Here is an 18191-nt window from a genome sequence, read left to right on the forward strand (position 1 = left end):
ACTTTTGTTAAACGTTTCCTAATAAAGCACACTCACGTAAATAATGTACAAAGATTGGCAAATACAAAAGCGAATGTAATGTTTAATCTCTTTTTTTTATTTGTTTAATAGTCCCTTTTTCTGACATACGAAACTGCCTTTGCTAAACACACAAAATTAAAATTAACAGTGGCAATAAAAATGTAAACATACAGATAACAAATACCAGGTAAGGACTTTTACAATAAGAACTAAAAATTAACGTACAAACAAAAAACACTTTCTCTTTTTACGTATTGTATGTATGTTCAATATTTTTTCAAATTAAATTACGTTGCTGTCTTTTGCATTTGCAAAAATATAATTTAAACCAAAAATATTTGGCAACTGCAAGCCAAAAACGATTAATTAAACACAAAAAATTTAGGATTTTTCTATTTTTAGTAATATTAAATGTTTTTCATACGATATTTAACATGAAAATGTACCACGAAAGTACGACTATCAGCTGACTGAAGCGAAATGTCATTAGAACGCTTGCCGTATGCTGCAACTTATAAACTATAAATAAACGAATAAAGTAATTAACTTCAGCTACTACCGTTGTTTTACTTTAACATAACTAACCCTGGTAAAAATAAACTGGTATTTGGCAAAAATTTTAATGTTTAATAAAAGCTAGGAGAAAATTACTGTTTAGTACCAATACATCGTTCTACTGTTTAAACGGAGTTTTTTTTTTATTTACTTTTTTTTTGATTTAGTAACAGGAGTTGTAAATATTAAAATGTCTGATGTCATGTGTGGATGTCACCTGGTGTTTATTTAACCTTTAGGCTGGCCAAAATACCCTCCCTAATCATGTGAGACCACCGAATAAAACAAAAAGTATCAATTTTTCTTTTGCTGTTTAAAATGCGATCGCAAGACTCTATTTAAACAAACAGACAACAGATACCATGTAAATAATGTAGCAAACCATTTTTTATCGTCGCAAATAAAGTTTAACTTTTTTGACGGTTCAATAAAGTTCGTGCCGTGGTCCTAGGGCCAATACATACGTTTGAATTTAGTATTTTGTTTGTCAGTCACTTTGATTTGAACTTGTAAAAACATTTAAGTCAACACACCTATGTAGAAATATTTGCTCGACTGCCCTCGACTACGAAAAACATTACGATCACTTTATTTCTAAACTTTAAATTTTCTTACTTAAATTCTTTTTTTACAGGGGAAACATATTCTTAATGTTTAGAAAATCTAAAATTTTCCAAAATAACGATTATTAATAACTATATAAATTTTTAATACTTGCTTTCAGGTAAAGAGCATATCCAATAACGCCTCTAGCAGTAATAATCCTATACATGTTTTAATCAATACAAAGTTTATCGTTAGCCTTTAACATTGTGGTTTTGGCCTACCAGATCTTGTATTTACACAATTCGGTCCCGTATTTTTTGTTTGGCATTCTTGTCACTAATTAACTATATTATTTGCCAATCTACAGCCACCCAAGAATCTTTTTATCACGTAACAACACACAAAATTTCTTAAATTGTAACCAGCCTACAGACCTATTTTTTATATTAACAGACTTGTATAAGTTAAATTTAAACCGTTTGGCTAATGATTGATAAAGACTTCATAACCTTTTCACCATATTACAACTTGTAGTTTACATAATATAATATTTAAATCGCTGTTATTGTTTATTAGCAAATTATAGTTACACGCTACGTTGTTAAGTCTTATCTAAAAAAGGATAACTGTAAAAATACCAAAAGTCATTCATGCAATGCTTTTTTGGTAGTGACTCTCTCATCTACGTTACTTTAATTAACCTATTACCTAAGTCATAGTTTTTTGTCAGGTATAACCTTTCTACATTACAAACATAATTGTGTTGTTATGTAAACTTTGGACTTCTAACATGCGGAACATTAACTATACAAATAATCGTTGGCAGGTGTACACAACTGCCTTGCCTAAAAATGTGACTAAAAACAAATAAAAGTCGGTTTATTATTTAAAGCTACCAATTGCTCCCTATTTTTTATTTACGTTTTCGTTTATTGCAGTTAATAATTTTAAAATATTAGACAACCCTGCATGGGGAAAAAAATATTTACTAAAAACAGTTTTATAATTGTTGACTAACTAAACCGATCAAGGTCTTACTATGCCACCCGACTACCTAGCTTTAAAGTAGCTACATTTGCTACTTATTTATTTATAGACGTATTTTAACTTCTGCTTATGTATTTATTAAATTTATAATCTCGTTAAAATACAAAATGGTCTACCCAGTTTTTTGTTGCCAGGTTAAGGTAACTTGAATACTACAATTCACTAGTAAACTTAAACAAAAAAACAAGTCGCCTTCATTTACGTACTGTTGTTCAACGCCGTGTCATTTGTTAGCGTAAAAGGTTCGATTCCACTCGAAGTCTATTATATAACTTTTGTGTTAATCTAGCAAATGGTGTACCCTTACACGCAAATTAATACAGTTCAGTATATATAAACCCTAGTTTTCTCGATGAATTTTGAATGGATGAACTAATAGCAACTTCCTTTCTCTTATGCCAAAAGGCATTGTCTTTACTAAGCAATAACGAATAGCAACAACAATTACCAACAAACTGTATACAGATGCAGTTAACGTAGGCATAATAAAATAGTTAACAACGGAAACCTTAATTCGATTATTTAACAGCCTGCTACCAACAAAAATGGTATTGAAACCCACAACAATGCTGTAGCAAATTGTCTTTAAATTATAAAAAAGCATCAGTTTAAAGTAATTTGGTTTATAGAAAAATTTACTTACCGGCAATACTTCTCTATTAAGAGGGAATTTATTTGAATGTCCGACTTGTATCTTTGAAAGTCTTCCAGGCCGTCTTTTAAGCCAAGAACACACAAAACAATAATAAGTGGAATCATGGATATCTAAAGCGTAATTAAAAAGTTACAAAAGCAATCCACGCAATTTTAAAACTGGATATATCTTAACAATATAAATATTTTAACTGGGAACTGTTTTAAAGAAGTTTACCTCCCTTCCGTAAGCATTAAGATAGGGAATCCAGTTAAGAATGATTACGGCTAAAAAGTAGAAGTTGGCCCATCGATGAAATTGCTCTAACAAGTTTTTCGGAATAAAAGAAAGCACCGTGTATTTGGTTGTCTTAAGTTACATACAAAAAACAAATCAAAAAACGTTAAATTTTAAAATTTATCTTGTTAAAAAAGTAGAGCATGTGTACTTTACGGTCATCGTCAAGAACTTTTAATCAGTATGGGCTAAAGTTCGAATATTTAAGATTCGTAAAGTACACAAAACCTAGCTTCGCCTTTGTTTATTAAAACAATAACAAATACAGATTTTGAACGCAGAATAAAATTATTGTATTCTCTTACCTGTATTTTATTGTTTTTATGGCAGAATGTACTTTTTACGAAACGAGGGTGATGTCGTCTGCAGAACTCGTTTTCATCTTCATAGTCGTTGCTGTACTGTAGAGGCTGGTTAATCGCAATGCCGTTTGCATCTACCTCTACTGTTATATTACTTTCGTGGTCACCAGTTGACCAAAAATACTTCCAAAACCAGCGAATAATCGGCAAAGTTTGAGCGTTTTTAGACTTGTGCCTTTGTTCAATTCGTGGCCTTACGAGTCTGGTCATTGTTTGTGTATTTTGAAGAAGCTTCAAGTTTTTCAAGTTTGTGCTTTTTGTTTATAACTTTTTTCACAGGTTTTATATTGTCTTTAAACGCTACCTAAACCTTAAGGTAAGATAACAGAAAATAGTTTGCAGATTTCATTAATATGTCGTGAATGGTTTATGACAAAAAAATTAGCAACTTTGTATTTTTTTATCATACGTATGCCTAACCAAACTGCATGCTTAAACTGTAAAATACCAATGATACATTTGCCGTTGTTAGGTTCCTATTATAAATAATAACAACAAATTAATCAACTTTGTTTAGTAGTTTAAATGACTAGCCAATTATTAGTTGCATTTTTAAATGGGTAAACCAGTTTGATTAAATAACAAACACATGTTATTAAGTACAACAACGATGATTAAAATTTGGTAACAGTGTGATGGTTTTAACAAATTTTCCAAAATTATATCCCACGTTTTTCATAAGAGCCTAAAGTTCTACAGCCCTATAAGTTCTATTGTTAAACCTATACAAAGTGCAGCGGAAGTTATAAACTATAGCTTAACCTTATTCAATAAAGTTTGGTTGAACTATGCTTAGTTATGAGACAAATCGACTTAAATATAAAAATCAAGCAAAATTCTAAATATAAAATACGGTAATATTTATTATTATACACTAATATATTAATTGCAACATTTACACACAGCATAGTTTCTTTATCAACTTAGTTAAAATTCTGACACTTTTTCATAAAAACTAAACTGCTGTACATTTCGCACTTTCTGTCTGATGAAACGTTTATTTTAAAGTTGGCATAACATGAGTTTGAAAACATAAACAGTGCCAAAGCAAAATTCTTTACGTTTTGCATTTTTTTTAAATTACAACTTTTTTGTTTACTGTTACTTAAAACAGATAAGGATTCCCTTTTCTACTAAAAACCATTAAAATGTAAGCGCCTTAAGCGTGTTTCTGAAATTTACAATAGCAAATATCGAATACATACTTAAATATAAAATATTTCTATTTATACATCAGCAAGGTGACCTGAGCTAGTTCGATATTAAAGTAGTAGCCTTAAACTTGCTTAGTCAGTTATCTTTGTCAATGCAGGGTCTGTCCTGAATTTTCGTTCACATAACAATAATAGGCCAAACTCTCAGCGGGATATCCCGTTGTCAAACGTTCGACAAATCGTCGTACAAAATACGAACATATTGGAATTTTGATGTATGCAATAGTGCCAACGTATTTTTTATCTGGCTGGCAGACTTTTCCACACTGAACCAATTTATAAAAAGGTTTTTTTTTTGGGGCCAAGAGGCTACTTTGGGGGACTATACCTGTAACGTAATTATGAAATAAAGCGAAAATAACTAATTTACTGAAATTAAATGGACATAGCAACATCGTTTTGTAACATGTAAAACATAACAACTTTATGTAAAAATAAACAATAAAACAACCATATTAAAAATCATTGCAATGAGAACTGTTTTTATTACATTTGTATAAAACATAAGGTCGAGGGGCCATTCCCAAATTATGCAAGGTGAACAAAATAATTTTGTTAGCTTAGAAATTCTCGGTCTGTACTTTGGTGTAAATTTAAAAAAAAATCAAAAAGCATGCTTAATTTTAATAAATTGCCAAAACCCAAACTAGTTAAGGGTTTATTCTTTCTGGCTAGCACTGAATTTGATAAAAAGTAATCTATTATTTTTTTGGATTATTATGTTAAATTCCATTTAAATCAAAATTTGCAGCTAAAAACTGATTAAAATATTTAAACAAAATCTGCCTTTTCACATTAAGAAACAATTATTAAATGTATAAACTTTATATTTTAAATGACAGTAATTGTAAAATAAACCCAGTCATAGTGTAAAATACACTAAAATAATTGCACGAGACAGACAACAATTTGTTGATAGCAACAGAAAATAAATAATTGTGTAACATTAAAACCCAATAACCCATTAAAATGTTATATGGCACTAATAAATAGCTTCAACAAAATAGCATTTACATAGGGTCAAATGTTAAATAAAATTGTAATATGAGAAATAAATATAGTGTTGATCCAAATTAGGTGGTGTATTGTATTATAATATTAATTTTAATATAGGCAAAATTGATGCTACACTGAATGTAAACTGCTTAGTTGCAAAAGGCATCAATGAAATGCTTGTATTATAATACTGCAAAAATGAAACTAGCATAATGGTAGAACATCTATATCTTGTGCTTAATAAGTTTGCTTATTTTATAATTTTTTGACTTATTTTAGCTGGCCAAGAAAAAGCATTTCATTAGAAGTTTAAATTCAAAAACAAATAAATATTAAAACGTAATTTTAAAATATTAAATAATGACAAATGCAATATAACACAATAAATATTTTTGATAAGCGAACGCAAAAACTGGATTTACAGCTTTAAAGATTTATTTTATTAGTTAAACATGATTGAATCTGGGTCTTGTTGATTTAATTGAGCTATGTGTCGTAAAACATCTTTTTTTGTAATTATTCCAAGCAAACGCCTAAAAATAAATTTTTGACATAAATATAGTTAATTTTTACATTAATATATTTAGGTGGCTAGATATATATCATGGCGTTATAAATTAATACCTTTCAAATAAAACTTTTCCAAAAAAAAAAATTTAACTTAATTACATAACTTAAGATAAAAAAAAAATAATCTGTGGTTTTGACAGAATAAATATTCGAAGAAAAAACCAGGTAAAAAATCAACCCAACAGAATTACATCATCTTAAAACAAAACAAAAAAATGTAGGTAAGTTAAACAGTCAGGCAACAATAAATAAAACAACACATTTTACCTGTCTCCTCCTACTGGTAGTATGCTAATTAATTTTACCACAGAAAAGTATTATAAAGGATAGAGTTAGAAAAGTAAATATTTAGTTAATGAAGTAATTTGTTAGTAACTTTTATAAGAAACAATAGTCAAAGTTTTACTAGTACGTCTTATATAATTTTGTGTGATTTTAATCATTCAAATGATTTTTTTTGTTTTACGTTATACAAATTCATATGCTTAGTAATCCATTGTTAATTAAAAATTGCTACTATTATTCGCACAAAAAAGTCCCAAAAAAATGCCAACAGAAAAATGAATAAGTCAGTTGAAGTAAATTTAAATCATAATAAATTAAAACTTACCCATTATGTGTTACCAGAGCTTGTCTTATGCCCAATTTGGAAAATATTTCAACCACAATTTCCATAGGGGTGTGATCAGTTACAGTGATTGGACTTAAGTCAACAATGTTAAAAAGTCGAACTGTGGTTGGTTCGTTCGAAGTAGAAGACACTGAGCCACCGTGTGGAGCAATTAAGGTAAAAAATACTTTGGAGTTGCTTAGAATATTCTCATTATGTGAACGAGCGTTTTCTATAGCCAGAAAAAAATTTCAATATAAAAAACTATAACTTGTAAGGTTTAAACAATAAAAAAGAAAAGGTTACAATAAAAAAAGAAAACACATTTATTAAAAGATGCCCAACACATTTATTTATTAACAACCTTCCATAAACATTTATGTTAAAACAACAAAAAAAAACATGCAGGCAAAATATTTTAATAGCCCATAAATACAATTAAACACATCTTAGTAATAACAAAATAGACAATTTAGGTATATACTTAATTTTTTATTTTTTAACAGCAGTATACTAGAAAATTCAGGCTTACCTAATGCGTAAATAAGATCTCTTCTATAAAGATAACCAACCAACCGCTGGGAATCATGAGAAGTTATGACAGGAAAACCGTTATATTTCGTTTCTTTCACCAAAATCTCAAGATCTTCGACCGTCATTCCTTCTTGGGTGACAACTTTTAAAGGAGGGTCACCCCGACGCGGTCGCATAACATCAGTGGCTAGAAAAATATATAAAAAATAATAAAAAATCTCTGTTTAGAAGATTATAAATTTCATAAAAAAATCTGTGCATAAAAAAAATAAATTTCATAAAAAAAAAAAATTTCTTAATTACATGTGATTTTAAATCACAGCAGCAAAAATAATACTTAATAATTTCACAGAAAAAAGGCATACCTAAAGTTGTATGAGTAAACTCCTCTTTATTATCAAGAAAAGGATATCCATTTAATCTGATGTGTCCATCGTAAATACCTTCATGACCAAAAGCATCACCTACCCATTTACTAAACATTGCGGCAGCCATTAGAGGAACAATATACTGTAAACCACCAGTTAGTTCAAACATAATAACTACAAGGGAAACGGTCATTCTGGTAACACCACCTATAACAAAATGCAAATTTAAGCTAATTTTAAAATAAACTAAGTTTTTAGAAACATTAAAAAGGACATTAATAAAATTCAAAATAAATTTGGGATTTTAGACTTATTTGGAATGTAACTCTAATAAAAAAAAACAATCAGTACAGAAATTAAATTTGACTTTTTATCATTAGCTAAGTAGAATAGAAACCTTATCTTTAAATTTCTACAAAATTCACCAAACACCACCATTAGTTGCACAAAACAAATTTTTCACTATGTAATATCAAGCGTTTCATACATTTTCAAAAATTACATTAATGTTATTGCTATTTTTAAAAAAATATACAAGTTTTTTATACCCAGTGTAGCTGCAGCTCCCACCATTGCATACAGACCGGGTGTAACACATCTATGTCCTGCATGACAACTTGATTTCCACAGTGGACTGTCTGGGTAATGATATACAAGTTGCTCGACAGAAATTCCAACCATTCTGCCCATAATAGCACCAACTGCCATACTTGGTATAAATAAACCTGTTGGTATCTGTTAAAAGTAAAAATTAATTTTGGTATTTAGTATGGGATCAATAGAATTTAAACATTATTAGGTTCCACGATGTTTTTCTCATTTTTTAATATTTACTTAATTGGGTCATAAATTTTTTTTTTTTACAGAAATTTATTTCCAAGAAATTAGGAAGTCAACATCATTTTAACGATAAAAATAACAAATATTTGTTTTAGGTTTTTTCGTAACTGTCAACTTACATTTTTAAAGAAATGATTCATACCTTTAATCCAAATGTAAATATAACGCTAATCATTTTGAATACAAGAGCGATACCAAGTTGCCACAAGGCTGTCTTTAAACCAGGACCAATGGGAGAAATGGGCATCTCCTTGTTTAACGTGGTAAGTGCGTAACTTGTATTTGCTGGCTGTTAATAAATTCAAAGTTTGTTTATTGTTTGAAGGTTGATATGGCTACAAAAATAAACAAACAATATTTTACATTACAAAGTTGAGTTTTAAAAGTTTTGTGTTTTAAAATAAAGTAGGTTTAGTCGAGGTTGCTTATTAAAAATCAATAGCGGCAATCAACTGGAACACCCATGTTATGGTAATCGAGAGAAATTAAATTAAAATTGATTTATTGGAAAAATATTTAAGCTAGTACTGAAAGAATAACATTTTGCAAATATCGATTTAGACAACAATCTTACTTTACCAAAAAAATAGTAGCATATTAAGTTTATATAAAACCAAAAATGTGGTATTGTATATTATATGTTATATATATTATAAGGCCATAAGCTCAAAATGTTGCCATGAATAAAAAAAATATAATAAATATAACCAAATAAAGACTTCATGCATTAATCTCAGACCACCAACCTTTCCTTTAGGATATTACTTAAGAAAACACAATACTCCTACCTGAGCTTGATAGTCGCACAAATTTGAGTCATAAATTGGTCCACACTCCTTCACAAGGTTGGCAATCATGTCACTTGCATTATCACGAGTGTAAGGAATTGGATAACATGCAGCTGCAGTGATAAACGTCACAACCATAACTTCTATGATGGGGTATTTACCAAGCTAAACAAAACATGAACAGTTTAAGTTAGATTTATGCATTAGTAAGCCTGAAAAAATAAATAATTAATTGACTTATATTTTAAATATGTTATGTGTACAATACTAATATTTTATTTTTCTAATGACCTTTAAGAAAATTATTAAAATTAACAGATTTATAACAGCAGTTGTAAATATATATATTTATACAAGCGCAGGCAAATTAAAATTGTACACAAATGAAATAGTACACAGTTTATAAAAGTGGGTAGAGAAATTTTGACTAACAACAAAAAACTGTTAAAATTATTTAAATATAACATACCAAAGTTTTCTTTCTAAATTTGCACCAAGCCAGATTAGCATGAATAAACATAGCCCCATATAATCCCCCCAACATTCCCAACAAAGAGAAGGGTAAGAGCTCAAACAAAAACCACGGACGATTGTACGTCACATAAAACATTACTAGATGTGAGTTTCCGAATGGATTGATTGAGCGAAGAACAAATGCAGCAGTTAGAGCACAGAAAAACGAGCGCCACAATGTCTTCATTGGAAAATAATAACTAACCTGAAGGCAAAGGTAAAGTTGAAAATGTTGGACTTATTAACATTTGGAAGATTTTCAATCCATTTTACAGCGGTTAAAACAAAATATAATGCTAAAAAAATTATTTTTTAACTTAAATAAATAACGAGAATTAAAAAAGGGAAAGAAACAACCATAAATTAAAAAAAATAATTACCTCTTCTAGACTAAACAAAACTCCTCCGATCGGAGCTCCAAAGGCAACGGAAACTCCAGCTGCAGCAGCTGCTGACAAAACCTCACGTTTCTTAGCTTCGTTCTTTCCATATTTTGGAAACAAATGTGCAAAAAAGTTGCCACAACAGCAAGCTATGTGGACTAGAGGTCCTTCTTTTCCTAAACTTAAGTTAGAAGCTACAGCTAGGGGTGCTCCAACTGACTTGATTAATAACGTCCACTTTCCAAGGTAACCTCTGATAATAAAACCACTCAGAATTGTTTTTACCTACATAGAATAATTAAAACATCATTTCACATGACAAAAAAATTATGGCATATTGTGTGTTTAATTTTTTTTTTAAATTAAGCACATTGGAAAAAAAATTATGGCATATCAAGTGTTTAATTTTTTTAAAAGTAATGACATTGGTAAAAAAATTATGGCATATTGTGTGTTTAGTTTTTTTTTTAAATTAAGCACATTGGAAAAAAAATTATGGCCTATTGTGTGTTTAATTTTTTTTAAAGTTAAGTACATAGAAAAAAAATCATTGCATATTGTGTGTTTAAATTATTTTTAAAGTTAAAAGTACATGTAAAGATCTGCTAATGCCTTGTACTAGTAGAAGCATGCCAATTTTTTTAATTTTTTTAACACAAAGAAGTTCAAAAATCTACCTCAGGAATACCAGAACCCATGGCATATGGTGCAAAAGTTCGAACTAACAGAGCTGACAGAGTGGAGAATCCAACAGCAGTTATAATGTATAGTGTATAATTTATCACATACTTTGAACTTTCACCCTAAAAACAAATATAAACCTAAATTTTAGATTTATTGCTAAGAAACCGATGTAGCATTTAAAAGCAAATTACTTATATTAACTGTGCACATTATATTAACTGTGCACATTAAAAATTATTAGTATTTAAAATTTAAAACAGGAACATATCTAAATTAAATTATTTAGAAATGTAGTATCTAAACCAAAATTTAAAATTTTTGAAAAATTTAAAAACACCATTGTTTTCTACAAATTTTAAGCATTTTGTAAACTACATTTAAAGGTTTTCTTACAGTGACACCATAGAGATCTGACCAATCTTTCCATGCTGAACAATTCCCACCCGTGGGGGAACTCCAACAACAACCCTCCTTGTTCAACCAGAATTTTTCCGAACAAACTCCAATTTTAATGTCTCCCAACCACTTTGTCACTATGTCAATAAGACCAGCAGTTGCACCTAATTAACAGTGATTGAAACACCATTTATTTGGGGAGTTTTTTTAGTTAAAATTTTCTTTACTGAATTTTAGGTTGGCTTGGAAAAGTACTTATTCAGTTCATACAAAAAAGGGGAACTGGTAGTGCCAGCAGTGTGTAAAATCATAAGAGTTCATTTAGTGATTAAAACTAGTATCTGCCGCAAGCATTGAAAACCACTAAAAATACTTACATGGATTATATTTAAAAAAAATAGTTTATTGTGTTACCTGCTGCCAACCCCACCAACAACACAACAAGCCAGCCAGACCAAGCATCGTGCAGGCCTTTAATTGTTCGAAAAAGAGACTCTTTTTTTCGATGTAAAATCTGGCGATGTCTAAGTCTATTTCGTGACATTTCCCTTAACCAATCAATTGTGTGAAAATCATCGTAAGTCCCAATTTCGTCCATGTTAGCGTTTGATCCATCAAGTGCTTGTAAAAGATGACTTGATGTGGCTGCTGTTGCTGGTTGTCCATTTCCACCTGAGTATTTTCCTAATATTAAATATGACCCATTGAAGTGTTCACATATAAGCTTTGTGTAAATGTAAAGGAATGTTAATAACTTTTGTAACTAATATGCAACATAGAAAATACACTTTGGACATTAATACATGCTTTACATCTTTGCCTTTTAGTTTTCCATGCATTATCCCACCATATAACACTTTTTTACCATTTTAAAATGTTCACATTGCTGTTTGAGAATTTTTATTCATATCAGTAAAATAATAAGGCTATGAATTAACAAACTTGTATAGCCCTAAACTTGTATATAGTCCTATAACCTATTTTCTTTTAGGTTGTTAAATAAAAGAATTTGATTAACCTTGAAATGTTTGATCTCCGAGCAGAAGATCATCCTCAGAATCATCTTGATAAAACACTGAATTCTTCGCAAAACCCGACATGTTTGAATCTATTAAATCATCATCGCTATCAATATTGGGTATCTCTACCGGTAACACATTTGACCTAAGTCCTCCTACATATTTAAACTTTAATAACTAACCATTTATGTACAGTAATTTTTTAACGTGAAAATTCTCCCTAAATAAATAAATTAAGGACCAAACCAATTGTAACGAAATTCTTTTAATTAAATACAATAGAACAATTGCAATAACACAATTGTTTCAAGTTCAAAACACAAAGCAATTTGATATATTTTATCCATCTGACTATAACAGTGCTTTTAATAGTTTGTAAATCTAATAAGTTAGAAATTTTTTACTCAGCTTTAGCATTTTATGTCATAAAGATAATTAAATATCAAATTTAAATAAAGAAAAAAGTTTCTGAAAGCAGTAACACTAACAGACCACTCCCTTTAAACCATTAGGTTTTTACTCACTTAAATTAAAGTCACATAGTTTTTTTATACTGTCATAGTAACCTACTTAAATGCCACCTTGGCATAACAACGGGCATATGCAATATGACCAAAAGAGGCAAAGTACAAGTTTAACAACCTGACAACAATCAACAAACAGTCCAGACAAATAGCAAGTTAAATAACATTCTCACACAAACCAATATTTTAAACATACCTTCTTGTTTGGTCTTCCATGCCGAAGCAGAATTCATAGCAAAATTAAATTTCTTTTAATAAGCCAGGAAGGAAACCGTTATTAACAAAGTAAGGAAACATACAAAATTCGAACATCAGCTGATTAATTATGTTGCAAAACTAGGAACTAACAGATACATGACCTATCTGCCACAGTTTTTTATATTTAACCGAAATTTTGTTTTTGGTGACATTAATTTTTTACAAAAAGTACTTATGCAAATTACATAAAAAAGATAAAAGTTTAGTAAAACAAATTTGAGTTGTTTAATTTATCTTTAATTTGCTTAACGAAGTACGTTTTTCTAATAAAAAAATGCATTGAAAAAATTTAACAATTGTTTATTTTTTGCTTTTAACCAGCCAACAGTTAAATCATTGTCTCTAAATAAAACAAAATCACTACAACTAGACACAATGTATCAAAAAAGTAACATAAATAAGTTAAAATCTAACAACATAAAATTAATTGTATAATATGTGATTTGGATCTTCTCCTTCTACTTCTGCTATGTGACGCAAGAGATCTTTTTTTGTAACGATAGCGATCAGACGACTACAAAAAATAAGCATAATAATAAATCTAAAAATTTGAAATAGCAGCATGTTTTAAATTCTTAGTAAGTTTTGCTTACCCGTTAGTAGTTACTAGCATCTGCCGGTGTCCGATTTTGCAATACATCTCCCAAATAATTTCAACAGGGCTGTGGTCGACCACTGTAAGAGGACTAAAATCAACAATGTTAAAAAGGCGAACCGGTGCCGGATCTTCGGGCGAAGGAAAATCAGGGTTTTCGGCATGAAGGGTAAAATGAACAACAGATCCATCGTAAATGCCATCACATCTCCGCGCATTGCCTGTGTGAATTAAAATAGTTAAAGCAAATAATATATATCATAACTAGGTGTCATACTACATTAAAACATTAATCTTAAAAGTAGCTAAGATCTTAATTTATGATCAAAAATAAAACATCCATTTACCAAGACCTATGATAAGATCACGACGGTAAACATATCCAATCAGTTGTTCACGGTCATTCGGTGACACGACAGGAAATCCATTGAATGCATGGGATCGAACCACATCCTCCATCTCCAATATCGACATCCCCTCTTGCGGTAAAACCACTAGAGGATCCATGCCGGGTTGTGGCCGCATAATATCTTGTACTAAATATAATATGAATAAAAAAGAGTTTAACAAAGATTACCAATTATAAACTAAATGCGTTTACGTTACCAGTTAGATCATTGTGTACGCCATTTTTAAAAGATCTATTGAAACTCATTACTTTAAGAAGTAAACTCAAAAACAAACAAAATGCAGTTCTTTAATTACACACAAACTCTGTGAAACTAACCCAAAGCGGTGTGCGTGTAATCGTCTTTGTCTTCCAAATAGGGAAATCCATTAAGTTTAATATGACCATCGTAGATACCTTCCGAGCCGAAAGCATCGCCAGCCCATTTGCTGAACATGATTGCCAACATAATAGGAACAATGTAGGTAAGCCCTCCTGTTAACTCGTACATCACCACAGCTAAAGATACAGTCATGCGGGTAACACCACCTGCAAAACAATAAGTCTAGTGTTAGTAAGTTGAACGAAACTGCAGTGAAAAAATAAAATCTTATATAATCAGAGCTGGGAACAAATTTACATAATTTAAATTTTAATTTTCTTATAATTACCGAGTGTTGCCGCAGCTCCCACCATCGCATACATCCCAGGAGTGATACATTCATGTCCTTCATGACAAACATATCTCCATAGTGGACAATGTGGAAAGTTAAATACTAGTTGCTCCATAGCGATGCCCATCAATCGACCCATAAGAGCTCCGACACCCAAACTGGGGATAAACAGACCTGTTGGGACCTTTAAAAAATATTTGTGTTGACTTCATATTGTTATAGTATGCAATTATAACTTGTACAATAGGCTAAGTATGTTTATAAAAGGCCAACCTTCAAGCCAAAAGTGAAAACAGTAATGATGACTTTAAATATAAATCCCACTGCTAACTGCCACACACCAACTGCTAAACCGCCTCCAATAAGACTTCGTTCAGATTGCGTAATTGGATAAGTGACATTCTAATAAAAATTTAAAGTTTAAGGGATAAATAACTTATAGATGAAAATAAACAACTCCTGGCATTTAAAATTTTGATAAAATGTTTATAGTATATGGAGTCAAGGTAGTCTAAAAAAATCGTGTTTACCTTTGGTGAATATTCACAAAGATTGTTCGTAACAACGGGGCCACATTCTTGAACCAATTCGTTAATCATTGCACTAGCGTTGATGCGAGTGTAAGGATTTGGAAAAGAAGCAACTGCAGTAATGACCGTAACAAACATTACTTCGACAATGGGCCACTTGCCAAGCTATCAACAAAATTAAAAAAAAAGCGTTTATAGCCACTACAAATTATGTATATATTGGCATAAATAATAGTTAGTTGTAGCCTAGTAAAGCAATAACCCTGTTAAACTAACCCTTGAAGTTTTTCGAAACTTGCACCAGGCAAGATTAGCATGTATAAACGCAGAACCATAAAGACCACCAAAAGTACCAAGAAGAGCAAATGGGACTAATTCGAACAAATACCAATCCCGAGTATAGGTCACCCAAAACATGACATAGTGGGTGCTACCAAAAGGGTTGAGCGAGCGTAACATAAAAGCTGCAGTCATAGCACAAAAGAAGGATCGATACAAAGTTTTCATTGGAAAGTAGTAACTGCACTATACAATACAAAAATACAATTTTCATTTAATGCACTTTTGCATAAATTTTAAGAAAAACAAAAACTAATAAATGTTATAAACTTATCACACATTTACCTCTTCTAAACTGAAAAGTACGCCACCAATTGGCACGCCGAAAGCGACAGCAACGCCAGCAGCAGCTGCGGCTGACAATGCTTCCCTTTTCTTTGCTTCGTTATGGGCATATTTCGGAAACAAATGCGAAAATATGTTACCACAACAAGCTGAGATGTGGACCAAAGGACCCTCCTTGCCGAGACTGAGATTTGAAGCAACAGATAGTGGTGCGGTGACACATTTGATAAGTAACGTCCACTTGCCTAAATACCCTTTTATGATGAACCCACTAAGAATTGTTTTGACCTAAAATTGTAAAGTTAAAACATGTATAAAGATAAAAATCACACAGATATACAGAATTTTGTTTATATTATATTTGTATCAGTCTTCCTACCTCAGGAATACCTGACCCACAGGCATATGGGGCAAACATTTTAACAAGTATAGCGGCCAGCGTGGACAATCCAACAGCAGTGACAACATACATTCCATAATTCACCGAATACCGTATGCTTCCCTGTAACAATAAACTTATATAATGAAGACCAAGCACATTAAAATATAAAGTTTACAAACAAGTTTATCTTACGTGATTAGAAACGTTTATTATCTCTGCCCAATCTTTCCAAGCCGTACAATTATTTCCTGCTGCAGTGATTACGTGAGTGTCCCAGCAACAAGATGCCTTGTCCATCCAAAATTTAGTTGTACAAATTCCAAATTTTAAGTCAGTTAACCATTTTGTTACAGTGTCGATCAATCCAGCGCAGGTACCTGTACAAAAACGGATATTGTTATTACGACATGCAATAACTTTAAGTTTATATTCATTTATTTTAAACCATTTTAACTTTAATTTTAATTAATTATGCTACATTAAATCATTATAGCTTTACCCGATGCTAAACCGGTAAGGAGTACAACTAGCCAGCCCGACGCAGCATCATGTACGCTACGAAACCAGCATAAAAAAGAGTCGTGCATTTTCTGTTTAATTTGTCTGTGTCTCAGGTGGTTTCGACACAACTCTCTAAGCCAATCAATAGTATGATAGTCTTCGTACGTTCCAATATCTTTCAAATTCGTGCTAACCTCTTCTTGGTCTTTTTGCTCATCCTCTTTTCGTGTTTTCATAGCTAAAAATTTGGAATTAAAACGTAAGTTTTGTTTCATTTTATACCTAAAAATGTAAATGGGGGTAAATTACCTAAGCCAGACCAAAATCGTCGCAGTGGCATTGTTTCTTCTCTCCCAAGAGAGTTGAACGAAGTACTTCGTTTTTTCTTTCCCGGAGCTTTCGCCATTTTAAAGACTAAGCTACACCACCGCAGGTAAATAAAAGGTCAAAATACAAAAAAAATTAAAGGTTTATAAAAGATTCTAAAAATTTTATATGTATAAGTTATTATGTTATGTACTTAGTAGACGTCGCTTTAAGATACCTAGACCTAATTTTGTTAGGTTACGTAACTACGTATTACGTATAAAGTTACACTTAAAAATTCAAATGTAGAAATCAATATACATTTCTAGTACACATAAATAGACTAAAATCTTTTTTAAAACTAATATTACCCTTGGTAAACAATAATTTTGCCTGTGTCGTTAGAATGCCAAATTTGATATTTATATTTTAGTTTCCTAAACTGGCTTGTGCTAAGTTAACCACATTTAAAAGTAGCCTAAGCCACATTGGGCCTAAAAGTACAGTGGCCCTACACAAAGTTTACGCCCCAAGGTCGCCTTCTTCTTTCTTGGTCAACCAGAAATGTATATTGTCTCGAAATTAAATTCAATTAATCTTATTGATAACTTTCAGCATGAAAAGAAAATCCCTTTCACCCGTGCCATTTGATACCCTGCTGATCTCAGCAAAATAAATAATCTAGCCTATATTGATACGGGGTTAATAATGCCCGCAATGTAACCTTCATATACAAATCGCCTGTTGACAGATGTGGTAAATATATGTTATGTCACAAACGCAATTTGGATCGGAAACAGGGAATTTATCAAGTTGGAAAAGCGCGTGACAATTAAATAGCAAAGTCCGTTGACCCGAATTATAATCGAGAAACAATATACTACGTTGTTTAAATACCCTTTAATTTTATAACATACAGGCAAAAAATAGACGATATATGTACTCAAATTAAAAGGATTAAACAATTTTACATTACTTTAAAAATTTAAGTATTGTTGTTTCCGCTAGCAAAAAATATGACAGTTAATTTTA

At 30.8% G+C, this 18191-nt stretch overlaps 2 protein-coding genes across 6 annotated transcripts; both read right to left on the bottom strand.

Moving 5' to 3' along the window:
* Positions 1-5491: 5491 nt before the first annotated feature.
* On the bottom strand, positions 5492-13228 carry LOC145763785 (H(+)/Cl(-) exchange transporter 4-like). 5 transcript variants are annotated; one of them, XM_082575306.1, is made up of 14 exons: positions 13098-13228; positions 12377-12466; positions 11773-12030; positions 11356-11522; positions 10956-11081; positions 10276-10563; positions 9852-10100; positions 9383-9547; positions 8737-8883; positions 8303-8489; positions 7752-7961; positions 7385-7573; positions 6853-7084; positions 5492-6205 (listed from the first exon to the last, which is right to left on the bottom strand). In XM_082575306.1, the coding sequence occupies exons 1-14, from the start codon at positions 13132-13134 to the stop codon at positions 6115-6117; spliced, it is 2436 nt and encodes an 811-aa protein (XP_082431432.1). In that variant the 5' UTR covers positions 13135-13228; the 3' UTR covers positions 5492-6114. The 5 variants fall into 5 exon arrangements, with proteins under 5 accessions (XP_082431432.1, XP_082431431.1, XP_082431433.1 ...); XM_082575305.1 differs by having other exon boundaries at positions 11773-12042; XM_082575307.1 differs by having other exon boundaries at positions 11773-12082.
* Positions 13229-13454: 226 nt separating this feature from the next.
* LOC145763788 (H(+)/Cl(-) exchange transporter 4-like) lies at positions 13455-17326 on the bottom strand. The gene is made up of 13 exons (XM_082575310.1): positions 17163-17326; positions 16852-17091; positions 16545-16729; positions 16350-16472; positions 15971-16258; positions 15623-15871; positions 15347-15511; positions 15090-15218; positions 14814-15000; positions 14482-14691; positions 14102-14290; positions 13753-13975; positions 13455-13673 (listed from the first exon to the last, which is right to left on the bottom strand). Exons 1-13 carry the CDS (start codon positions 17257-17259, stop codon positions 13583-13585), a joined length of 2376 nt encoding a protein of 791 aa, XP_082431436.1. The 5' UTR covers positions 17260-17326; the 3' UTR covers positions 13455-13582.
* Between the last annotated feature and the right edge of the window lie 865 nt (positions 17327-18191).

The sequence above is a fragment of the Corella eumyota genome, chromosome 1 (assembly GCF_963082875.1).
Source record: "Corella eumyota chromosome 1, kaCorEumy4.1, whole genome shotgun sequence".
NCBI classification, from domain to species: Eukaryota; Metazoa; Chordata; class Ascidiacea; order Phlebobranchia; family Corellidae; genus Corella; species Corella eumyota.